The 26,098-nt window shown below is 46.0% G+C and overlaps 1 protein-coding gene across 5 annotated transcripts in view; it reads right to left on the bottom strand.

Moving 5' to 3' along the window:
* ULK1 (unc-51 like autophagy activating kinase 1) overlaps nt 1-26,098 on the bottom strand; it is a 94,508-nt gene that overhangs the window by 32,776 nt on the left and 35,634 nt on the right. For all 5 annotated transcript variants that reach the window (XM_051769191.1, XM_051769193.1, XM_051769190.1 and 2 more), the window contains 6 exons: nt 21,544-21,717; nt 19,741-19,814; nt 17,205-17,306; nt 9,275-9,333; nt 5,715-5,797; nt 2,180-2,230 (listed from right to left, as the gene is read on the bottom strand). In XM_051769191.1, the coding sequence (XP_051625151.1) occupies nt 2,180-2,230; nt 5,715-5,797; nt 9,275-9,333; nt 17,205-17,306; nt 19,741-19,814; nt 21,544-21,717 (543 nt within the window). The remainder of the gene's footprint in view (nt 1-2,179; nt 2,231-5,714; nt 5,798-9,274; nt 9,334-17,204; nt 17,307-19,740; nt 19,815-21,543; nt 21,718-26,098) is intronic.

Below are 26,098 nucleotides of genomic sequence, written 5' to 3'. Positions count from 1 at the left end.
GAGGCACACTGTTCCTTCCCCCAGTTCTCCACTGGAAGCCTGAGCACTCTAATTCAGCCTGAGCACGACCACCATCATTCAGATGCAGCTGCATCTCTTCTCCTCTTTGATCCTTCCTACACTGGTGATGCTGAGCCACATGTTGAGACGAAGAAGCACAATAAAGCTTTTGGACTCTTGGCTCAGCATGCAGAGCCAGGGAGGCAGCCCCTGAGAACTGCAGCCTTGCCAAGACACCAACTTCAGCTACAACTGTGCAGGGGTCAAGCACGCTGCCATGTCAAGCATTATTCCACACATCTCAGGTGAGCTTTTCTTATGGAGGTCATCACAACCCCCCCCAACCTCTGCTGACACACTGGCTCTTCTCTCACCTATTCAGAAATCAAAAGGACCACAGGCAGCCTTTCTCATCCAGGCTCTTGAGCACACTTCCCAGAGGCTCTAACCCATCACTGCCATCTGGAAGCAGCAGAGACCTCACAGCAGACTACAGAACTATCTCCTCCAGTAGCAGGTTTCTGTGCACAACAACTCCAACATCTCCAGCAATGCAGAGGTACTTCTCCCCACGTTTTCAAAACCAGTAGCAGTCTTTCCTGCCTGGAGAGAACTCCAGGCTGTGGACATATGTCTGGAGGCGAGGACCAGCAGGGCAGCAGAGAGGTCTGGAAGCCCTACCTGCCTGTAAAGGGGCTTTTTTTATTGGCCCTTGACCCCACACTGTTAACCTTGGTGCAGCTGGGGGCAAAGGCTGAGCTACAGTCCCCTGCTCATCATGGCACCTCTGGTTCCTGCACAGCAAGCGGGCACAAGCTGGGAACTGGGGCCAAGTCAGAAGAACCCTCTCTGGTTTGCAGGGGGGTTTCTGCTCCCCTGGCCAGTGAAGCAGCGGAACGGCCGGAGGTAGGAGATGAGTTGGTGGGCATGCAGGAACATCCTGAGGGGGGGATCCTCTGCCCACAGGGGGATCAGACTTCGGAGGGCTTTTCCCACCCAGCAGCAGTGCAGCAGGTGCCAAGAGCTGGGCTGGCTTAGGAGCAGTCCCACACTGGCAGAGTCCTCTCCTGCCGGCAGAGCAGCCCCGTTTGGCAGGGCTGGCCCCACATCTCGCTGGTGCAGGTGGAGACAAGGCCTTGGCTGCCTTCCAAGCGACCCTAAACCAGAAGCGTCTTTTCTTGCCCGCGGGAAGGTCACCTGAGTGCACAGTTAAAATCTGATCAGGAACAACTGAGAAGTCCTCCTCTGGCAGCAGGAAAGCAAGAGACTGTCAGGAGTGACGTGGACATCAGACAAGGGGTGTCCACCCATGGCACACATCCAAGAGGGGCTCTGTGTTTGTGTTGGACAGGTTTCCTCCAGAACTTCCAGCCCTTGCACTGGGCACCCCAAATCAATCACTGATGAAAATTCTTGGCTCTGTCATTTACTGAGGAGATTAAAGGTCCAGGAAGATCCTTCCAGAAGAAGACAACTCTACACAATTCCACTAAGCCAACTCTCTTGGCCAGAGGACTACGATACCCCCACACCAGAAGGAATTCTGAACTGCTTTCAATGAAAACAAACCTCTGGACCACAGTACATGTGGCTGGAAATATGTTCAAAAGTTATGAATCGAAAGAGGGAAGAGAGAACTTTCAATGGAACTCTGTTCTGACCAGCTCTCAGAGAGTATCCAAAGGTAACCCTTCTACAAAAAGATTTATCAAGAACTTCGAGGTAAAAGATGAGAAATGGTTTGGTTACCAAAGCCATTTTGCACAGTCAACCTAAAGTAGCACCTGGCAAGCACAGCCAAGAGTGCCAGTTTGCACCATTCACAATCCTGAGTGGTCCTACAGATGAGGATGAAAAGCAAGACCATGATACATAATTCTGTTTATCTACAAGCACCCCACTGACCAAGCACTTCATACAAAGCAGCTGAATACATTTCAAAGCTACATTTGCTTCTACTTCAGGTTTCTAAATAGCCCTCTAATCATCCCTTTGAAGATAACTCAGTCAAATTAAATACATTTTGATGGTAAAATCTGGACATGACACACTAACAAACACTGAATCCCTGCCTAAATAACTAAGGAAACATAAAGCAGTGTTTTTCTTTCCTTTTGAACTAGCAAAGGAAGTCCGGCCACGGTTCAAAAAGAGTTGTAATTGAAAATGCAATACTTACATTTTTTCATAGAGGCACTTGCATCCAAGAATGGGTGATGGAAAAACTCATCTGAAAAAAATCAAGAACCGTGACTCAGTGAAAGGAAATGACTGTAAGAAGTTTACAAAGCAGTCAAAGCATAGCAAGTTATGGTGTTTTACACTGATTTTTCCATGCAATCCAGTCAACCTTGGAAGCTGGCTGACTGCAGTTGTATACAGTAGGGGTCAAGATTGCAGGGTAGGGACTGGATGCAGGACCCGCTCATATAAAAGGGATGGGAAATTATTTGGATCCCTGGTTGATCAGGATGGTGAGTCCTCCTAACTGCAGGGATCCAGGGGAGCTGTATTTATCACACTGCACTGCCACTCACTACACTGAAGAGGAATGATGGACAAAAAGATTGCTCCACTGAGTGATCTTCCATCACACACAGACCCAAACCCTGCACACGCTGAGGGCAGAAAGGATCACAGCCCAGAACTCCCCCTCTTTCACACCAGACACAACTGCTGCTTCCTCCCCTCTTTAAGGGAGAACATTCCACAGATCCAGGCCAAGAAAAGCTTCTGTCCTGGCTTGCTGGAGACATGAGGACATGTTTGCCTGTCCTTACAAGTAGCTTCTTCTCCCAGTTCCTTCATCTCTGATTCACTGCAGCTCTGTGCCAGAGTCCTCTCCTATCACAATCAGCAATTCAGCCTTTTGGGAATGTTAGTCATGGATCAACACTGATTATGGAGCTAACTGCAGGCACTTCAACTTCTTTTCCCAGCACGGATTTCCTGTTGCAACACCCAAGGTTTACAAACTTCTCCTTCTGTAAACAGCTCCTCTTTGGCCAGTGAGCTTTCCAGAAAGTAGCAACTGGGGTTTTTGTCTGCTTTTTAATCTTAAACAATCCCTGTCTGCCCAGCCTGAGAGACCCTGTCTCACCATGCCAGGGTCCTGCAGCCTGAGTGCGGGCTTAGCACAACAGAAGGGATGGAACTCTCTGGCAGGGAAAGCTGGCATCTCACAGATTACATCTGCTGTGGATGGAGAACATCCCCATCCTGGAGGAGCTGCTCAGCTGCTGGAGTTTCCTGCTTCTTCTTCAGACTGCTCCTCTAGAGGAGTGTACCATCCCTCAGCCAAGCTGACTCAACTGAGGGGGTGGAAATGATGATTTCTTTCACTTTTCCCCCTCCCCGCTCCAAACTGCTTATTAGTTGTGCTTGCAAAGCAAAATTTAAATAACCCAGCTTGTAATCATCAGCAGGAAACTTGCAACTTGAAACCCTCTTGGTTTTCCTCTAGATAATCTTGAGATTGCAAAGACCACCAGTTCCTAGTAGAACAGCAGCTGAGACACACAAGTAAATGAAGTTTCAAGCTTATGTGTTGCTGTTGTGTGACTCAACTAAACTCTGGGGCAGCTCCGTGGAGGGCACTGTGCACATCTCCAGGCAGATTGCAGAGGGCCTCAGGGGAAAAGGAGCAGCAGGAAACCCCCCCTCTGGGGAGAGTGGCTCAGGAATCATGCCTGACCCAGCAGCACTCACAAATCTTCAATTTTCACCTTACAGAGTGCTGGAGGGCACAGGGGCAGTGAACAAAGGCACTGACCATCAGCCAAAGCAGGCCTTCTGTAAACAGAGCAGGTGAAGAGAACGTCCAGTGGTGAGCTGGGCAGGGGGAGGACAAAGCACTGGGAGCCAGCTAAGGGAAGGGGGAGGTCTGGATGGGATCCAGAGCCACGGGACATGAACAGCTTGTGCACAGCTGGGCTCACACAGTAGCTGAAAAGGTGACACTAACTGGGCACAGAGAAGTGCTCTCATTTATGTATTGTTGGTATCTTGGCAAGGGGCATCATCTGGAGGTGGATGGGACCAAGTATACAACTGGATAGTGGGGAAGTGGATTGGTCTAAATAAATCATGGTTCTGGTAGTTGCTTTCCTCTCAGCTGACAGGAGATACCAGAATGTGTCATGAGATGCCACACACTCATCAAGATCTGCCTTCTATAAAGCACAAGGAGTATCTCAAATATAGGCTTCTCTACAGATTATTTTCTCACATATCCCTTAAAAACAATTATATTTTAAAAGGATGTGACAATTTATAGAGAGAAGGATCCTGCAGCAGCCAATAATCTCAGTGCTGAAAGTGTTGTCTTGAGTGATATCAAAATCTATTATCTCAAATTTCTAAGCGTTAGACACTGACTCATACATTCTACTCCCAGGAGGTACAAAAACAGCTTATGGGGGTCTAAAAAGGTTTGGCAGACTCAATTTCTGACAGCAGGGAGTCAAGAACCTCAAGGATACCTTCTTTTTAAATGCACAGCAGCATGATAGAAGAGGTGGAGATCTACAGCCAGATAGAAGATCTGCAGGGAATAATACTGCAAGGTGCTTCTATCCAAGCCAAGTCTGCCAGGAGCTTCAACAACTCCCTTATCAAAAGGCTCATTCTCTCACTTCTGCACCCCAGTAACAAGTTCTTTACATTCATCACTGGATAATTATGATCAGCCTCTGTTAATCCACCCAGATGACCGTCCCCAGAAAGGCTTTCCTGGCATCTCTAATCCAAAAGAATAACAGAGGGTGCAAAACAATTTCTCTTCATCAGATAGCACATGCTGCCCAGCAGGGAACAATCCACTTGAGCAGATAAGCAACAAATAACCAACCGAAAACCAATGCCCAAAAGATAGAAATATCAAACTCTTTTCCCCCAAGTCTGACTAAAAAGCAACATCCTGAAAACACTCAGGATGTCTTTGCCTTTAGATGACTTGGCCCTTTCAGGGGCTCTAGGAAAGGCTCCACCTCTGCCTGCTTTCCTCTAGGGCAGGGCTTTACTAGGAGGTTCTTCAGACCTTTTTGCTCAGCTAAAACACATCTGTAAGATGCTGCCAAAGTCAGAACCACCTGGCTCACAGTGACTCTTCTTAATTTAGAAGGAATTAAGAAAAAAAAAAAAGAATGATATCTTCATGTCAGCCAAGACAGGAGACAGACACAGGCCCAGAGACTGCCAGCTTGAGCCCTCATAAGAACCACAGCTTCCTTCCACAGAAATCTGGAGAAGGAGGAAAGGGTCTGCAAGCAGCTATGGTCTCCAGGCTCAAATTATCATGGCAGACCCTGAGAAATGGAGGGTATTGACTGAATTGCTCAGTAAATGGGTGCAGCTTGCAGCTTTGGGAAGGAGCTATGCCAGAGAAAACAAAGATGCTCAAGATACCACATTTTACAATCAAAGTTTAGAGAGATTACAAAAGCAGAAGCCAGGAAACAAGGGAACACAAGTAACAAACATAGGCTGAAGGTGTGCCACATCTCCAGGTTTGCAAAATTGTACCGAAACCAGCACGGGTCTTTCCATCACAGGTACTAAAACCCCCAAGACTATGCAACCCTCAAGGCACACGTGAGATCCAGGTGTCTGGATGCTTCTCCTAGCACCAGCCAGAAGTACAGATGTTCGTGCAGTGCCACAGCACAAGAGACACACAGAGAGGCAGCAGAACTAAAACTGGAAGGAGTTCTTACCGAAGTCCATGCGGTCCTTATGGTTACGCTGCAAAAGGCCCAGCAGGAGCTGCCTCAGGTGGCTTGATGTCTCCCTGGGGATGCTAGGATTGCAAACAAAAGCAAAATAAGAGACACTTGCAGTCTACTTAAACTGCTTTTACATATTCAGGAAGGCAACTGGCAAATGCAAACTCCCGTGTGCCTGCTGGGCCAGGAACACCAGGAGCTCACTGGAGGGAGGCTGAACTGAAACATCTCTATTTGCATCTCTGGCTTTCACTCCCCACTGTCACTGTTCAGGCTACAGCTAACCTTGCTTTAGTGGCCTCTCCCTTGAGCACCTGCAGATCCTTCCCTTCCACAGTGGTGCCAGTGTCAGCCCTCTGGTTCTCAGCTAAGCCCATTAACGTGCAGTACTTCGCACATGATAAATAAAATCTCTTCCACTTGTGCTATTGGGAATAAGGAGGGCACTAAAATCAAGCAGTTTCCAAGGGGAAGCTTCCAATTAAGACACTGGTGGTGAAATGTATCACCAATTACTACCATTTTATTAAGCCATTTGTTTTTCAGTGCAGCTTATGCAAGGTTGGCAAGCAACCTTTGTCTATTTGCTTCCTTGATATACAGCATTTATTAATTGGAGGCCACTAAGATGTGAGCAACTGCCACCCAAGCAAGCTAAAATTCATGCAGCTATCACCCCATTTTTCAGCACAGTTAGGAAGAAAACACTCTTTTCCATACAGTACAAAAGAGCTGGTAAATCACTGTGCTCTCCCTTGCCCCACAGCCAGATGGAGAAGAGGCCAGGGCAGCTCTTCCCAACCCCAGCAGACTGCAAGATGCAGGGAATAAATGACCAGATTAAGGCAGGGAAAGCGGAATTCAGCTCCTGCATAAGTGGATTCAGCTCTGCTGACTTCCCTCCATCACCAGAAGTGCTGCTGGGGGCTGTAGTAGCCAGGCTGGGGCAGAGCTCTCCAAATTAGAGCGTAGGTGGTTCCAGCTCCCCTCACTATTAAAACTCTGTTTATCATGGCTGTGCCCAGCATGGCCCCACGCTCTGCCAGGTTTTTCCGTCTCCCCACACTGGGGTCAGCTGAGGTAATGGCCTGTGTGTGCCCAGCACAGTAATTTTAGCTGCTCAGTATCTCACACGTGGCTCGGGCAGGGCTGCCCTTCACTGGGCTGGCATCACTCACTGCCCTGAGGCCAAGCCCCACTGATGCTGGGAGAAAGAACCCTTCCTACACCATCTCCACCAATCTGCCCTGCCAGAGACAGGGTAAAAACAGAAGCTGGCACAAAAAAGCTCATCAAGAAAGTGTCCTTGGAAGCCCACTGTGTAATGGAATAACCCAAGGTACCACAGTGAGCAGTCTCCTGAAAAATACATTAGTGCTGGAGACCTGCAGTCCTGCAGTGTTATCATCATTATTTATTTATCCATGACACACAAAGCTCTCACCCAAAATGAGTCCATTTCCCAGCTATGGCTTTAGCCTTGCTATGGCTTCAAAGCCAAGAAACAGGCAGGTCAAGCCATGGACTTCAGATGGCACAACACAGATGAAGATGATGCAAACAGCCTGTCTCCTCTTATCTCCCACATCTGAAGCATCAAGTTTTGCTACTCTATTTTCCAAGTATTATTTTCTAAGGCCACCTTTTTAAAGATAAGCAGCAAATCTGCCTTATTCCCCCATGATCTGGGATGTACTTTGCCATGCAAACCAGCATGATGAACGTTAGCTACTAAGGTCAGCACTGCTAAAATTGTGAGGCCTTTGGGCATGGGCTCCCCAGAATGCTCAGAACAGCATCTCACCTGTCAGCAGCAGCAGGGTAGGCAGGGACTGCTGGGGAGCATTTAATGAGCTTTTCTTCCCCACCCCATTCCCAAGCCAAAACACAGCACTTTCCACAGCCATGGCAGGGAAGTGGGTGCCAGCCTGCTGAGCCCCAAGGAAAATGAAACCAAATCCTGGCACTGCTGCAGTTTGAGGAGGTCATCTCTGGAGTAGTTTTGTGTTTCACCCTGGCAGGGCTCTCAAGCAGTTTATTCATGTTTACTCAGGAATAGCACAGATTGCAGCCCACGTCAGAGACAAACTGACTTTGGAAAGCTGGGAATTGCCATTTACACAAAGGCCACTTCAGATCTGACATCCACAGCAAAAAAAAAAAAACAGTGGGCTTGGATCTAAATTTTGGAGGAGTTTGGTAGTTCAAAAGTGGAGATAAGTGAAAATGGTGAATGCAGGCTGTGCAAAGGACTCAGAGGAGAAGGACTAATCCCTGCAAGCACAGACATGCTCTCCTCTTACAGCCCAGTTTCATTTCTCCCCTCACCTGCACCACGAGCCAAACAACAGCAGGGCAGCAGGATCGACACAAGGAAGCTGATTAGTTGTAGGGATTAATTTCTCTCTTAGCAAGAGGGACTGCCTCAAGGTGAGCAGCCATGTTTTGGGCTGTTTAGGAAAAACACAAGGTCTGCTTTCTGCTCACACAGATTATTCAGCTCCCACTATGTGGTGGCATTTTTACTTTAAATTGTTCTCGTTGGGTGTTTTACTCCCTCGAGCCCTCCAGTTCAACCCAGGAGAATATGCAGATGCCCCAGAGTTAATGCTGGTAGAAATCTGCCTTCTCCCCAAATCAAAAAAGGAAGTACTTAAAGGGAAAGCACAAGTCATTGATAAGAGCTCCAGCTTCTTGACAGTCCCTTCTAGTTATCTTTTGGAGCTGTCTGAACTGATAAGGGAAAAGAAAAATCCATGTACAGCAACCCACTGAACTTTCTGCATATGTGGCTGCATTAGCAGCTCTGCCAACTCGAAGCTAACTTTCTGCTTAAAAAAGACCTTCCAGTTTTTGGATATCTTATCTGGAACTTCAGTCCTGTCTTTGTACCAGGCTGAGGTTTTCAGAGCAGGCATGAGGTTCTGCTTTAAGAGCTCAGAGATCAAAAGGAAAGACCACAGCAACAAAACCAAAATACCCTGACAAATCACAGCACTGAGCAGCGAGGTAACATATACCCTGTTAGGATGAAAGCAGTTCTCTTCCCCCTGGAAACTGCAGCAGTGTCCATTTCCATGGAGGTTATAGTGTTTCCCCCTAAGAGCAGGATGGACACAAGCAGTTGCTGCCCTGACACGTGAGAAATGGGAATGTGATCTGCAGTCAGGTATTGCAGGTTACAGGAGGGACTGCAGTTTGGCTGCTCACACGTTTCCAGAACTGCCATGAGCTATTCCCAAGGCTCTCAGCCTCAGGGAAGCCATGTGTGGAACCAGACCACCAGCTGGCTCTTGGAATCACTAAGAGTCCTGAATTTTTGCAATGTAGGGGAGCAGCAGTGTCTGCAGAGAGAGAGAACACCAACTCTGGCTATCCACTGCTGCCTCATTTTCTCTGGGCCACATCACTGCTGGTATAAGGAATGGGGAAAGGCAGGTGGCCAAATATTTTAGTCACCTCCCTGAGTGACAAGCCAGGAGCATGCGAGGACAGGTATAAACACAGGGTAAACAAGTGCCTACAAGCAGCAACACTGGAAAAATGCTTACTTGGGCATCAGCATCTTGTTTTTCTCATAGAAGAGGCGGAGATCCTGTGGGCTGCTGGCCTGTATGGGAGAGACAAACCAGTACGTGAAGGAGTTGACAGTGAAGGAAAGGGATTAACATTTCTATTTCACAGCAGCTCTGATGAGCAGAGAGACACTTTTCAATTGCTGGACCAGCACAGACAATGAGAACCTGCAGCTTGCTTTAGATTGAAAAGCCAGCCCTGTGCCAGAGTGAAAATACAGTATTTTAGCCTGCTGCCATTTTGTCCCTGACCTGGTTCTGTCCTGCTCTCCCCTTCCAAGGGCTGAGCTGCACTGCAGTGGGCTCTGATGCTCAGGTTTGAGCTGGCCTAATAGCCTCCCCCAGAAGACTAAATAATTGCATACGGTTGAGGAGCCTCAAAGGGTGAATGGTAGATCCTGCTGGGAACATGGATTGATGCTGCAGGGCATTTAGAAGAGGGGCAGGGAGCCTGCTGATGGGCAAGAGGATCTGTGAAGAGACTGGGAATGTGAAGAAAAAGCAACTGCATTGGGATTTCCTACTTTAATTCCAGGGAGCCAGAAGGTCTCCAGCCACAGCTCCTGTTTTATTTGTGTAGTAATACACACAACTGTGTGGGATGTTGGATGACAAGATTCCAAATTCCGAGAGATGAGATTAAAAAAAAAAGGGGGGAGGGGGGGATTGGCACAAGAGGTTTATGGCTGAGGTTAAAAATAAAATCACCAGTAGAGAAGCACAGACACGTAAAAATCTGCTAACACAAGTTCTCCATTTGTTTTCATGCAATGAATAATACAGGCCAGTAAATTAACCCCAGTGTCTCAAGCTTTTCTGCTTAGGCTGAGTCTCTTTATTAAAGGCAGAGCAGGCTGGCTGGCATGACACAGACATGAAGGCACACATAAAGAGGGGAGGAAGATCAGAGAGATTCATCTGCAATCAATTATTGGTGTAGCAGAGTGTGTAGGAAAGCGTGAATGAGGAGGCAACAGGCAGCTTCTCCTGATGTTCAGGGCAGGCTCTAAAAGCCCTCGAGCCTTCCACCTACTTCTGTTTCTAAATTAGAAGCATTTAAGGTCAATTAAGATGCTTAAAATGGCAAATCAGACAAGCCAATCTGCAGATGGCCATCAAAATACCACTAACAGAGCATGGCTGGAAAAGCAGCCACATAAGATGCTGTTTCAACATCACCTACTCCCTCTGGCTGAAGATGAAAATTGAGGATAATAGAGCTCAGTAAAAAAACCTCAAGAGAATGCAAAGGAGAGTCTCAAAAGCTGCTAATATCAACACACTTGTGTAGCACTCATCAGGACAGTATTTTTTACACAGCCTTACCAACAAAAGCTTCACAACTCTCCTATTGATTTGTACCAATAAGTGCTATTGGATTCCTAAAGGAAGCAAATAAAGATTTCCTGATTGTCTTTTCTGCAATAACACACCCTCTGCCATTCACAGACACAGCAAGGACCCAAACAGAAGGTGCAGAAATACTTTCTCCACAACCCATCAGAATGAATGTTCTTTAGCAAAGCATCTTGTTACACAGATGCCAAACTGCACCAAAACTTCCAATTGCTTCCACTCAATTTGATTTGGTTCAGGAAAACTCCATTTTAACACCTTTCCCCTTGCAGATCTTGGGTCTGTCATTTTTGGCCAACTTTAAGGAGGCAAACACACACTGCACCAAATGGCCTGGCCACACTGCTCTGTGTGATGAAAAATATGCCTGACAGACACAAGGTACAAGGAGGAGCAGAACAGGGAGGGCAGGGCTCATTCACATCAGAGAGACACAAGCCTTGGCTCTGTGCTCTGGTCATTTCCTGTCCCAACAACTCGATTGTTTCACAAATACAATGAGGCTCTGATCTACTTCAAACACTGTTTTGTCAGACATTTTCCTGGCAATAAAGACAGAATATATTAAAAGCAGCTCATATATGAAGCCCAGTTCATTAGAGAGCGTTTCCATGCACTGGCTCAGACAGAAACAAAATCCTCAATGAAGTTCCCCCCCTCTTTGTACAAGTTCAAGAGATATCCCCATAGGGTTATTGCTCCTCCACATTCTGCTTGTCTCAGCACTATCCCCACTTGCTCCTGCACACCCAGACCACTCTCCTTCACTAGGACTGTTCCCTAGAGCCCATGATAGGCTGGTCTCTAATACAGATACTGGGGGAAGAGTCATTTTAGTGAGTGCCCAGCACAGATAACCATGGATCACCATTAATTTGGTAAAAACAATTGAATCTTCACATAACTTTATTATTAATGAGTCACACACTTCTGTTCCTGGCAGAGGGCTCCCAGGCTTGCAGTAACATGCCCACTGCTCTCCTGCTGTCACCAAGCATTTCATAAAGCACTAGGACCTTCAAACACTTTGCTCACCTCTCCTTTCAATAAATAGTGCTGCTCTGAGAATCGTGGAAAAAAATACACAACCATTTGTAAGAGAGTAAAAATGCCACTGGAATCCCTTCTTCTAGGAAGCTAAGGACTTAACTTGAAACCTACCTTCCAGGCAGACACCCTGCCCAAGAAAAGCACCAGAAAAAGCACATTTTAAACAGGTAACAACTAGACCATTCGAGGTACTCAGAGCCAGCTGCTACCTGCAGGACAGCATCCATCTGCCAGACCCAGGGATGCAGAACTGACAGCTCAGCTTTCCCCAAGAACAGGAGACACACCAGCAGGTCAATTCACACCCTCAGTCCCCCTCTCGTGTTACTGTGGAGCAGCTGCATTGGTGTAACTGGTTCTGTTTTTGTCTGTCCTTTCTATATATAGAGACAATTGGACAAATTCAGTCATGCCAGTCTGTTAGTTTGTCCCCAGCAGCAGTGGAAATATGTTGAGCCAACAAAGGCATTCAGCATAACCCTGCCAAATCCCACTCGGTGCTGGCTGCCCACAAGTGAATTGCATGAGAAAAGCAGGCAGGGGGGTGTTTCCAAAAGCACTCAGCACTGGATTTGTTGTGCTTGGGCAAAGGCTGGATGCAAAAGCCCAGCACTCAGACAGAAGAGGGTCAGAGACATTCACACCTTCCCTGAACAGCCCTGTCTAGTCAGCACTTCATAGCAGGTGTGTGGTATCTGCTCTGTTCCTTGAATCCTTTCCTTGGAGATCTGGAGGTGCAGAAAGGGGGTTCAGATACGTTAGAAAGAAAAAAAATAAACAAGTAATGATGTTTCTAGCTCCGTAGTTCCAGGCAAAAGCTTGAAAACCTGCTGCAAATACCTTCTGCTTGCTAAGACTCCCACAGCGAAGTGGCTGCATTTGGGGGACCTGAAAGCCCCAGGACCAGAAACAAGCAAACAAAAAACCAACCCCTGAACCTTCTTCTTTAGCTGTCTGTGGATGTTTTCTCTCTCTGCTGCCAACAGAGCAGGATGAGACCCACAAACACTGGTCCAAAAGCCACTGACTACAGCAACAAGTCAACCTCTGTGCCCAGTCTCAGCAGAATAAACCTACCACTGCCAGGAATTCCTGTCCCCATGGACACAGGACAGTCCAGAGGAACAGATCTGGGAACAAAAGAGTAGCCTGCCTAACAAGTTCTAAGTATAAAGTCATCCCTTCCTTAGTCTTCCTCAAGGCTTGTTCCACAACATGGCAGTTGCTATAAGTGACACATAATCCTGGTACTTATGCAGACAGAATTAACTCAGAATTAAAGTAGTGAACTTGGTACACCAGACTTGGAAATTAATTTTTCACCTAACAGCTAGCTGGGACAAAGACATAAGTAGGCAGGTTAACTCTTTCAGAGCTGCCAGACTGGGCAGAAAAACTTGCACTGCCTCTTATGTCACTCCCCTGCTCCCTGGCTCCACAGTGCATCACATCCGTAAAGAGCTGGAAGATTCATGCAAAGGTTCAGACAGCAGATAATCAGATTTTATGGTCTTTACATGATCTGATGTCCAAGGGGACCATACTACTGACAGAGACAGTTCTGACACAAAGTACACGTTCTTGGTGGTGAGTCTGCTTACCAAGAGCTGCCCAGTTTTAAAAGGGGTCACACAAGAGAAGCCACCAGAAATATCACTGTGATTCCTCCCCCACAAAAAAGAGAGATTGAGGTCATTTAACTAATCATATTTAAAGCACCATCTGACAAGGACTAGACTGGTTTTAGATTGTTTCAGACCTTGTGTAAATCTTTTTCCTTCTCTGCCTCCAGCTTTGCTTCTGGTTGTCACTTGTTTACACTGCCTGCACCACCTCACAGCGGGCACAGGCTCCCAGTCTTTTCAGCTCAGGTAAGGACAAGATGAAACCACTACCCTCCCAAGGCACTTCCCAGTATTGGTCAGCATGACCAGGAAATGCACTGTTCAAGTCCTGTCCTCAGCGACAGAAATGCAGAGGTGTAAGTGCAGACAACTTATTAGGCAAGGCAAATTAACAATTCCACATTAGTACAGTGCTCAGCAAATCTGTTTATAGGGATTATGAATCCCATTAATCTCATCCCTATGGCAGTCTCACTGTTTTGTTTATGGGCACGTTTAATACAAAAAGCTCCTTAAGAAAGCTTCACCAGCCATCCTACCAACTGTTCACATCTGAGCATCAGCAGCTTCTTTCTTGCCTGCGTGCAGTGAGGCAGGGAAGGGACAGGAATGGCTCTGGGAAATTGCCTTGGGTGACCCAGCTATAGTTAATTTTAACTCTGAGACAGCCAGAAATCACATTCATGCACATAAACACATCTCTGCCTTGATTTAGGACACTTTCTGGATTGACAGCTGCCTCAGCCTTTCCACACATTTGATCTTTTCTCCATCTAACCTATCTCCCCGAAACCCTATTTTATTTTTAGGCAGCTCCTTCCTCCTCCCCACAAATAACACTGGAGTCCCTTTGGCTTGCAGCCTCCTGGAGGTGCCTGGCTGGCTCATGCAGCAAACAGCCAGAGCACCCAAATGCAGCATGTTTCATGCTCCAGATTCCCATGGGAATCTCAGCCAGACAGGGATGAGGGGCTGTTCTTGCCAGCCTGGGAGGGAAAGCACGGTGAGGATTTAGCCTGAAGAGGTGAACGTCAGAAATCCAGTTCCTGGCTTCCCTGTACAACTGGGTCTGCTGGTGGCACTGTGTGGAATCAGCCTGTTCCCTCCCTACTCATTTGGAGACATCTCTCCCAAAAGCACTCATTGCTATTCATGGCGTCCCAATCACCCCTGTCCACTACCCCTCTTTTCTCCTAAAAGCCCTGTAAACAACAGTTTCTCCCTGATCAATGACCATCAGCAAATTCTTACAACACAGTCATGCCAACAAAGACAGAAAAGCCAGTTAACCTTTAACCAGCTTCCCAGCATCTGCCCTGGACAGGCTTCTTTCACCTGGATCTCACAGCTCAAAGGCAATTTGTGACACACACAGCCAAAACAAATAGATGGGGCACAGAGAACCATCTGGGCTGAGCTCCTCTTTCTCCCTGATCAAACAAATCCACAGCTGCTCCTGCAGTAACAAACGGGATTGGCATTGAGCTTCAAAATACAAACTCCAAAAGAGGAAAGGGCGTGGGGAAAAATTAAAATAGAGGAACAAATGACCCCCGTTCCCAGCCCAACAGATGTTGGATGTATATGGGAAAGAGAGGTTATCTAGCAAGGCAAACACAGAGCAAGGGTCAGGAGCTGCTGGGAAGGGACTGAAGTGTCCCTTCCCTGCCCAGCCCAAGGCAGGGTTTGCCATGGCTCAGTCAGAGGGACGTGGGCACACAGGAGTGTTCTCACCCCTGTGTGAGCCTGAGCACACACCTACAGGCAGAACACTGATGGTTTTCTGACCATCTGCCCTTTCAAAACCTTGGCTGGAGAGCTCAGTGGAGCTGACTAATATTCAATTCTATTTCCTGGGGAAGTCTTCTCTGTAGGAACAAATGTTTTCAGGAGAACATTTCTGTGACATCCCTCAGTGACCAATGATAAAAGCCACCTGTTCTTTCCACAGAAATCAGGTGCTCCACAGTTGTGTGCAATCTGCCAAGCAAAGAACACCTATGATAAAGTCACCATATTAAATGGTAACTAAATAATTTGAATGAGCACAGTATCAAGGTGCCTTTAGAGACTAAAAAGCACCAAGTTACAAGGGAGAATGAGTGCCAGGCTCTCCTATGCAGCAGTCAAAGCTTGCCTTCCCCTTCCCCACGTTTTTTCCTTCAAAGAAAGTAAATATTTGTGTGTTGTCCTAACAGTCATTTTCTCCTCTCAAACAAAGAGACCAACACCAATGAACAGAAGCCATTCAGAAGTTTCAGTGCATTTTTGGGGTGTTTATAAAAAAAGAAACATGCAAAGAAAATGAAGCCTTGCTCTAAACTCAGACCAAGCTGGTGGACAGAATATAAAGCACTGGGATGGAAGATTCTTACAGCAGCAGGGAAAAAATTACCCTGAAGGAGAAAAGTGCTCTTGGCTCTAGACAAAACCAAAACATACCATTAGTTTACTCCTGTATTTGCCCACCCTTTCCTGCAACAGATTCAGAACTCATTTTATCCTCCCTGATGATGTAACTGCATAAACATTCGAGGTCTCGTGTGAAATCCTAAAGAGCTGTGAAACCAAAGCTCAGAAAATCCTGCACTTCATAAAATTTGCTTAATTAAATGAGCATAGATTTGTCCCCGACTTTTTTTTCTTTTTGGTGCTATTTGTTTTTATTTCCTTTTCATCCATTTTGGGGGCTTGGTGGGTTTTGTTTGTTTGGGGTTTTTTTTTGCCATTTTGTTTTGTTAGGGAATCAGGATAAAGAGATGTCAGGACATGTGAAGAGAGGGCCACAGTTCACATGTGCCCTAATGATCTCAGAAAATGAAGAAGCACTCCAGAGGCATGCAGTTGACATATATCAGCATGCAAATATGAAGTCTTTTTCCACAGATTAGAGATTACAGAGCTCACACATTAGAGAAGCAAACAAGTATCAGCAATTCGAGCATCTCTGCTATGCTTTAAGAGAGCAAGGAAAAAAACCTGACAAGTACAATACTTTAAAATAGTAATTGCAAGGGAGATCCTGGAGATCTCACTCGGCATGGAAGAAGGAAAGGAACACACAGTGTGGCACACTAATGACCTGGACCAAGAAAAAGACACTGAGTATAGAGGAACTCCAGCTGTGTATGATTACAAATATGTGAAGTAATCCTGAAACATGCCTGAGGCTGTGGTGAATTTCTCCACAATTTTCTCTCAAAAATTTAAAATCAGAGAATGCTGTTCACTAAAGATATGTTTCAGCTGATCCAGAAGTTATGGCATTTCAGTATAGGGTGGAGTTTTACAGGACTGTGTTGTATTAGGACAAGTTTGGACCTGATGAACATAAACATTTCAGGCTGGAAGGGACTGCTCTGACATGACAGATAAGATCTTTTTGATAAGATTCTACTTAATGACTTTGAAAACCAAGTTGATTCGGCTGCAATACACCAGTTACCACCAAATCATCTTGAACATTAACCTGCAATTACAATCTTCCTTATTGTCCTTCCATACACAACAGAATTATAATTATAAATTATACATTAAGTACAGTTGTAAATAGGCCTGAAAAAAACCCACTGCTTTAACTGATGCATGGCAATTTTCCTCAATAAATGACCCTTCCTAAGGATTTATAACTGAGAAATACATTTCAGTAAGATACAGACCAGAAAAGAGTCATATTCTAGTAACACATCCAGCATTACAACATATAAAGCACCACACTGTCAAGGTGTTGGACAGCCAGACCTTCATGAGGCTGGATCTAGGGGAGCTGACACAATAATGACAGAAGCCTTTGAGTAACCAGATTAAATGGAAAAAAAGAGATAAAAAAAAATAAATCATGAAACAGTCAGAAACATCAGATCTAAGCAACTCACCTGAAAAGGAGCCTTTCCTGTTAGACACTGATAAATGATGGTTCCTATACTCCAGAGGTCAGCTTTGGCATCGTAGTGTTGTGACATAATGACTTCTGGTGCCTTTTTGGGGAGAGAACAGAGATTCCTTTTATAAGAAGATGCAGCTTTTTCTTTTTTTTAGCAGCTCCAAAAAGAGAAGTCACTATCATGCTTTACAAACTCTTGAGCTAGATTCCCCAATTACCATGAAAGATTTGCTCCCAATAAGACTGTAACACTATCCTGAAAGGGCCAATTCCCTATCTAAGTGGGGGAAGCAGAGACTTTCATTCAGGAATAAAAAAAATATTCCAGTATTGGGTATTTTGGGCAAACTCAGTACTTTCCCCTCTCAGTGCACTATTTTCTGCTGAATCCACCTATGCTCATAAGAAGCCTCATTGGAATGGCACAGACAGATCTTCTCAACTAAAGCAAGGAACAGGTAAATGATCAGGAGCAGCCAAGGCTCACAGGTTAAGCTCCAGCCTCCATCCTGAGCTGCTTCACTTCAGCACTTTCCTCATTTAGCCCAAGATGGCAGCACATTAATTAAGCTCCAGAGCCTGCTGCCAAGGTCACAGTTTGGGTTCAAAGGCAGCCCTCTGTGTTTCAGCCCAACAGCTTGAGCCCTGCTGTGCCTCAGACTCTGGGTTCTAATCAGACTGTGCACTCAGCTGCTCCCTGCCAGGCTTGTTCCAGAAGCTGGAGACAGTGCAAGCCCCCAAAGCCCCATGGCTCAGGAGGAGTGTGCCTTAGGAGCAGCAGCAGAGGGGGGAGAGAAGGGCAGGCTGGCTAATCCCACGTGTTTATGACTAGAGATTTCATTGCAGTGCTGCCAGCATGGAACAGGATCAATTTTCTAGCTCTGTTAGAAGTAAAGGCCACATATAATGGAAAAAAAAATAATGGCAACAAATAAGTTGTGGACAGGAGCTGGGTTTGTCCGTAGGGAAGCAGGCATGGCACCAAGCAAAGCCAAGGAAGAAGGACAAGAACTGCACAAGGAAGCTTCAAGTCTTGCATGACATGGATCATATTGGGATTCAGACAGAAAGCTCATTCTGATGGGGGTAAAATACCTTTCTTTTTTAAAACAGCAAAATGAAACAAGCAGCAATAGGCTGTGACCCAAAGGAGGGAATCAGGGCCTGCATTGCCAGCAGATGTTCCCAGAGCTCCTGCACAAGATTCACAGTAGCAGTAGAGACAGACTTCAAACACTCCCTAAATCCCAGTTAAACCCTCCCTCCTTGTCCTCCTTCAAATCCATCAGTAAACACAGAACAATATGACACACTGAGATTCCTTGATATATCCAGAGTTGTTTAAAATAAAAATAAAAAACAAAATAGAAAAATATCATCACTAGCTTCCTCCAGCCCTTTCAAAATATAAGCTGGGTGTTTTCAATTACTTTCACAAGCAAGCCTGAAAAAGTACCACTAAAAATAGACAATTCAGGAAACTCTCATAGGAGAGTTACATCATCTTCACATATAGCATAGTTCAAATAAACATCAGGCTTCAAAAAAGGGAGAGGAAGTCTGTTTTGCTTAAGTTAGTACTGTGGAACAGACTACCAAATGCACCACCCCTGTGCAGTGCAGCACAGCACAGTCCAGCCTAACTCTGCCCAAAGACTATAGACAAAAAACTTCAGAGTGGATTAGACCATGTTTCAAATCAGGTGCCTCCTGCCCCAGGGCACCTCTAAAAACTTCAACCCAAGTTGACCCACATTATGTTTTTACTTTGAGCTCAGACACCCACACCCACAGGAACTATTACATGACTACCTCTGACATTTTTATTTCTGTCTAGTTTTGTCATTTTTAATTTCACTGACTTGATGTGACACCGAGACCTTGCTGCTATACAAGCACAAATAACAGATAACCTCATCACAACCTGATCCCAGAGTGGGAAGTACAGAGAGGGTGAAAGGGATCAGTTTGGTTTCTTATACACATTGTTTCACAGTCTAAGAAGTCCTCCTGGAAGCAACTGGTTTGGTGAAAGAATTGACTGCAAAGGCTGAGGTGACAGCAGGTTTTTGGAACTGCTCTGTCTCAAAAGGACCTGTTGAAGCAGGGATTTACTGAGGTTCCTCTGCGGGGAAGCAACACCTTAAATAGCCAGATATGTCAAGTATCTCCCCAGCCCTCACTCTTCTGTTGTTGCTTTGCTCATAGCAGAGGAAATAGATTGCACTTCCCAATGCCTTCAGGGGAGAGGCCTAGGTGACCTCTGGGAGATGCAGTTTCTGGGAGCAGACAACAATCAATAGTCCATTTATTTATCCAAAGCTCATCTGAAAATTACATGACAGCACAGGCACCCATTGTCTGACATTACCAGCAGCCAGAACTTTAGGAAGCCTCCAGGTAATAGCTGGTTTCTGACAGTAAATAAAATTTCACCTTTGGGGGAAAGACTAGAGAAAAACAAACCCTTGCTTTTGGGGGGCAAAGCAAGAACAACACAGAAAAACATGTAGGCAAACCACACTCACCATGTACATGGGTGAACCACACAATGTTGCTGCCATCATATTGTTCTGCAGATACCGGGCAAACCCAAAGTCAGCTGCAGAGAGAAAGAGAAACAGGTCAGGGGCAGACACCAGTTCTAGAGAGCCTCCACCTTCTCCAGTTGATTCTTTCTACTTTCCTTTCACGTCCCATCAGTCTTCACAGCACCTGCCTCATCTTAACAAGGCTTTGATAGCTCTCTTCCTAAACACCAACATCCTTGTGCTAGTTATTAATGCACAGTACAGACACTAGAAAAGGACAGACCAAGCCACAAAAGCCCAGAAGAACAAACTCCCATCTGTTTTTCAGGGATAAACAGTCACTTCTGGTACCCATTTGCCTGCACTTTGAACTGTCATCTGGGAGAGCTCTCTTGGTTCCACTGAGAGTGTGCCAGTTCATAACTAAACCAGTTCATCTGCTGCTACCTCAGCTTTCCATTTGGGGAACTGAAAGTTCCCCTCCATTCAAAATGCTCAGTGTAACAAGACACCCAGGACAAACCACTTCCCACCACCATCCACACTTCCTAGCCCAGCCCTACTGGAGTCTTCCTCTTTTTCTTTAGAAAGGTTCCAACAGTGCCAACCCCAGCACTAGGACAGAAAGCTGAGCCACAGCAGAAAAGCCAGGGACAAGGAATACCAGGACAAATTACCTCTGCAGGTTACTGAGCATCTGATCATATGATACTTAGAGGTTCTCTCAAGGTTACCAGATATTTCAAGCTATGAGACTGACACTATCATCTGTCACTAATGATACAGCTAGATATTCCTTGGACCATGTACTCCTCAGGGTTGCAGGGTACATCACACCCAAGAGCAGCTGTGCCTGCAGAGCTCCCGCCTGTGTTTGAAGCTCCCAGTCCCTTCCACCTCGCAGATAATAACTCTGCACTTCACAAAAATAAAATTAAAAAAAAAAAAATCAAAACAAAACAGTCAAAGAGGCACCAACATTTCAAACTTTTCCACTGGACCTCATTTCTCAGGTGAATGAAAGCATTAACACTTCCTCCACAGCACAGGGTTCAGGTGAGGAACAGCTGTACCTAACTGGTGTCAGCTTCAGCTCAGGAGCTGTAACACAGCCAAAAGCTCACATGTGAGGGTTGTATCATCCAGCACTCCTTTCTGAGAGACCCCAGGGGATATGTGTGCTCTGTAGCTGGATTTCTGAAGCATTGGTCCCAACTACTAGTGGTCCATCTGTGCCACTTGCCTGATGTGCAGAACATGAATCTCTTCAAGATGCAGCTGAGGAACCTGCCTCTAATTCAGCTCGTGAAAACACCCACTTTTGGGTGTGCCTGACCCTGTTCTGTGCTCTCTGAGGGTAGCCAGGAGAGCAGCTACTATCAGGCCTTCAGGCACCCACATTTACCTCAATACTATTAAAAGCTGAAGAAAAAAGTCACAACCTGCTTATTTCTTGGTAAGCTTGGAGATCACAGGCCAATTAGGGCAGGCTGGTGTTTGTTTTTACTGAGGGAGGCAGGCACTGCTCAGCTGGGAGCAGAGCAGGGCCTGCCCAATTCCTTTTTTGTGCTAAGTCTGTGTCCTGGCTGAGCTGAAAGCTTTTGCTCCTCCTGCCTGGAGCCGGCTGAAGGCTACATCTAGCAGAGGAACTCAACGAGGAAGATGAAAAGTGTTAGGGAATTTTAAAAGAAGGGCAGCAATCCTTTTCTCCTCCCAGACAGCTCCCCAAAGACAGATTGAGGCTTGCCACTTATCCATCACCAAACCCTCCCGAGGGTGACGTTCGTAATGGGGTCTTACCGATCTTTATGCGGATGTTGTTGGGATTTGATTTCCTGCCTCCAGCGTAGGAAAGGAGGATGTTCTGTGGTTTCAAGTCCCGATGGATGATGCCTTTGCTGTGCAGCATTTTCATGGCACCTGCTATCTGCTGGAGAAAGAGCCTGATGGTGTCTTCACTAAGTGTCCGCATAGCTGGGAAGGAGGGGAAAAAAAAAATGACCACAGATGAAAAACTTACAATGCCAGTTCCCTGAGGAGCCCAGAGGGCAGATTCTCACAGCAATTAGCCATAATTTGTCATCTTTATTTCCACGTATGATGTCTTTTCCCCACACACCATTTCTGAATGATTCCTACAGGCAACAAGGGAGAGCGTTTGCATTCCCAGCTTATTCTGTGGTCAGGGCTGTTTTCAGCCCCAAGTCTCTCATGCTGAACTCAGGCCAGCACCGGGTGATGAATTTGGGTTATTAACTGCAGCCCAAAGTGACATTTGGTGAGGTTTAGGGCTTTCCTCAGCAAGAGCTGCCAGCCAGATCCAGACAAGCAGTAGGCAGGGCTGTGGCTGCCTCTGAGCTATGGTCAGAGCTTTATCACAAAGACCAGGTCTAAAGGTAGAGCTAAGAGGAAAGGCAGTTAGGATTAGGATTTATGCCTGCAAGAGTCATTAAGGCTCGTGCTGGGCCTGGAAAGGGCTGGTAGGTTAAATTCAGTCAGTTAGAGCACATGGCCAGCAAGGATCTGTAACTCTGGGTATCAATCCAAGTCTAGGCCTAACCCTGTGCATCATAACCTGCTAGACCAAACCAGAACTCTAATCCCAAAGCCAGTGTTTGGGTGAACCATGGTCCAACACCTAACAACACACCCTAGCAAGTGACCCCTTCAAACCCTCGTCTGACACCCTCCATCACATCCATAAACGCAGCAAAAATGTCTCAGAATGCTTTCATAGGCAAATTTTTTAAAAAGAATATAATAATCAAAAGCTAATATAGAAGCTCTGAAGTGCCCTCTCCTGAGATATGGGCTTCCCAAGAACTGTAGTGTGAAAATAAACATCGAGGAGATTAAAATAATGTTCAACTGACTCTTCTAATCAGAGCAATGCAACATCAGCTCTCGTTATTTTAAGAACTATATGTATGAAACTCTTGCCAAAGCTGGGAGCAGCCTGCTGAACAAACCCCAGGATCAACAGTGCTACCAGCCTGCCTCCTTGTCAGTCACTGAGCAAATCAGGCTTCAAGCAAGCACCATTCCACCTAAATAAAATAATTTCTTTTGTAAAAGGTCCCTGTAAATTAGTTGGGACTTCATTAGTGTTTTTCCAGCTGTTCTCTAGTAAAGACATTAAAACAGGCTGGCAGGAGCTTCAAAACGCCACTCTACCCAGTCAGCTAGAAGGGAGGAATCCTTATGAAAACACAGCTGAGGTTGCACACAGCTTTAACACAACACAGGAAATTAAAAATCTAACTTTTAAAATACGTGCATGGGAAGCAGCAAGGGACACAGATAAGTTAAACAGCACTTAGAATAGAAAATAAACTCCCACCACTCCCAAACTTCACTGTTCTGGGAGGAGGCACAAACACAGCTAAAGTGTCACCAGAGCTATCAGGTGGTCCTGGACTCGTACACGTGAGACCAGTGCACATGGACACAGTTCCTCTCCCCTTGCTGGGCCTTTTTCCTCGTGGACTGGCACTCAGCTGGAATTCATGAGACTCCTCTGCAAGAAGGGGAGATTCTGTGAAGGGATTTTAAGGATATTAAGAGGCAGCTCAGATGCAAGTCTTCAAAACCCACTTGCATCTTCTGAAAAAAGCGTTGCCTCATCTTTAACAAGGCTTTCCCCAGCCTCCTGCTGACTTATCTCAGTGTACTCAGTCCCATACCATTTTCTGCCAATTAGAAGTCCAACATCTCTTAGCTGTGCTCAGTGTTCTCTCCAAAAAGGTCTCTGCAGTATTTCTGTGATTTCTATTCAAGGAAATCTATTCAGGAACAGTTAAAACACCACCTTTAAACAAAACAGCAAGAATTCCATCCTTTTATTCCCAATTCAGCTCAGGCCCAGGAAAGGACAGGCTGTCTCATCTCCCAGACACGAAGCAAGGCTTGAAACTTAGTAATTCTTATTATTAAGCCAACAGGCAATTACCAACTCCTGGCTAAATACACCCTGCCTCTAGCAGGGAAACTGCTGAGAGCCTTGTCCTGACCTGCAGTCCCAACAACATGCCACGACTTTGAGGCGTTACCCTCTCCTTTATATAATTTGGTGGCTATAAACCTAACACAGAACTAGCCACCAGCCCTCAGCAAACCAGCTGAGCCTCCCTAATGTGGATTCTAACTCTTCATAATACTGAAAACAACACTGCTACCAAGATCAGAAAAATCCACTCACCCATAGAAAATAGGGCTTCTAAACTATTAATTTCTGCAGAAATTAAGCTTTTCCGCTCCGCAGAACTCTGTACAAAGCTCTCAGCCCTGCAAAAGTACTGTTTTCCTGGCACACACAATCTAAACTGGTGTCTTGAGCCTGCAGACAGGTTCTCCAGTGCAACTGCAGTGGCAAAGTGCAACTACCACGCTGCAGTGCAGCAAAATGAGAGGTCTGGATCCTCTGGCAGCATTAAATCCCACAAATCCAGGTAGGAAGGCAGGACTGTGAAATTGAAGTGCTACCCTCAGGAACAGAGGAGGGACAGTCAGCTCCTGGGGGAGTGCAGGGGCCTACCCTTTTACCTCCCTCCATTGACAACCAGGCTGTAACACAGGAAACAAAACTCCTTATCTCTCACACTCAGCCCATCAGTCTGCTGTGTGACAGCACCAATCTGCAGCTGAAGGACAGAGACATAAATACAACTGACATTTTCACAGACTTCAGGATATTGGCCTGAGAAAGACTTCCTAGACCAGTTACCAACAGCAGAGTGTAGAAGAAGATACAGAAAACTCATTCAATTTAGGTGCCATCCAAAAAATAAACACTGTAGAACAAAACAACTCTTTCCTTGCTGCATCCCAAATAGGGAACTTGTACTTCTGTCATCTTCATCTTCATCAGGAAACCGCTGGCCAAATACTAAGCCTGCACTAAAGTCTGGGCATCCCTGGGGATGTCTGTGGTGAGCAACACATTCTTGCAGAGAGAGCTGTTTCACAAGCCCTACTTTGCCATGACTGAGAAGCAATAATATCCCTGTGTTTATTTTCATGGGCTCCACTTCAGTGAGGAGGCACTCTGCCTTCTGCCTTGGGAACAGCGGCTGCACAGGTCAGTAGATCACAGCAAATATTTACTCTGGGTCAGTGTGGGGCCTCTGTGCTTTGTAGCTCTTGAGGCGCAGAAAAAGGATGAAATGACCTAAGAAGTGCCCTGGTCAGCCTGTGCTGAGATGTTCAACCTGCAGGAGGCTGCCAGGTAAACTGTAGTAAATTGTAGTAAACAGCCCTTGACAGCTGATCCAAGAGTAGGTGCACTGGAGTACACCCACTGATGTTACATTACAACACCATTCTGGAAAAGTTGTTTGGGAAAAAGAACATCTCCTGTTACCCACAGGTGTCACAAGTATCTCTAACATGGGCCCAATCCAAATCACACTGAAGCCTGAGATGAAGCTGATTTATTTGGGGCCTGGCTTACACCTACCCCAGAGTTCCACTCATGCACAGCATGGCCAGTGGGACCCCTGTGAAGTCTTCTGTACAAGTCAGGAGATTTATTCATGATAGGCCAAGTCCTGTCATAGATATTTCTTAATTACCTGGCTGCAGAGGGAAAAAAGCTACACAGCAGTGCTTCACACCTCTGGTTTGAAAAAGGGTCCTACTTGGGATGGACTAGAAGGATCACAGCTCCCTGCATCTGTTGTGGTCAAACCAAGAAATATCCTGCTCTGATACAAAAGAAACAGCTTGGGGAAAGGTCAAAAATACTCTCCTGTAAAGTGCCCATAACAGCCTGTGTCAATGCCAACTCACAGAATTTAAGAAGGAATTTTAGACCAGCCTGCTCTGACCTCCTAAGTACCTGAGGACACAGAATTCCAGTTACTCCTGTAGAGAGGATGGTCACTTCTGTAACACTCCCCACAGCTGTACCACACACAGCAGAGATCTGCCACTCTCAGCTCAATACATCCCCATGATGGGCTTAATTTAAACCAACATGCATAGAGATCCTCCCAGGAGGGAAACTGCATTGTACCACTGAAGGACAACAACACCAGAGAAGCTGTGCTGAGACACAACCTTGGGTTGTACCCAAGAGATGGGTCTGGCCAACAGCACTGCAACGTGCACATATGCACGTCCTCCAGTTATGAAGACAAGGAGAATTAGAGTGCCTTTGGATTCAACATGGAATTACCATATTGCCTAATGCCTGTAATTAGAGGGCAGAATGGATCGGGAAGCTTACAAGCAGCTCATTCAATGAGGAACAGGGGATTTGCATGCACAGCTTGGTTAAAGTGTTACAGGAACTACCAGCACAAATGTCTGAGGAGCCAGTGGAAAGGAGATCTGCAATTAAACACCCTCACACAAT

This window comes from Manacus candei, unplaced genomic scaffold (assembly GCF_025592945.1).
Source record: "Manacus candei isolate 608988 ecotype Guabito, Panama unplaced genomic scaffold, ASM2559294v1 h1tg000103l, whole genome shotgun sequence".
In the NCBI taxonomy this organism is placed as follows: Eukaryota; Metazoa; Chordata; class Aves; order Passeriformes; family Pipridae; genus Manacus; species Manacus candei.
This window is presented reverse-complemented; position numbering and strand designations above follow the sequence as displayed.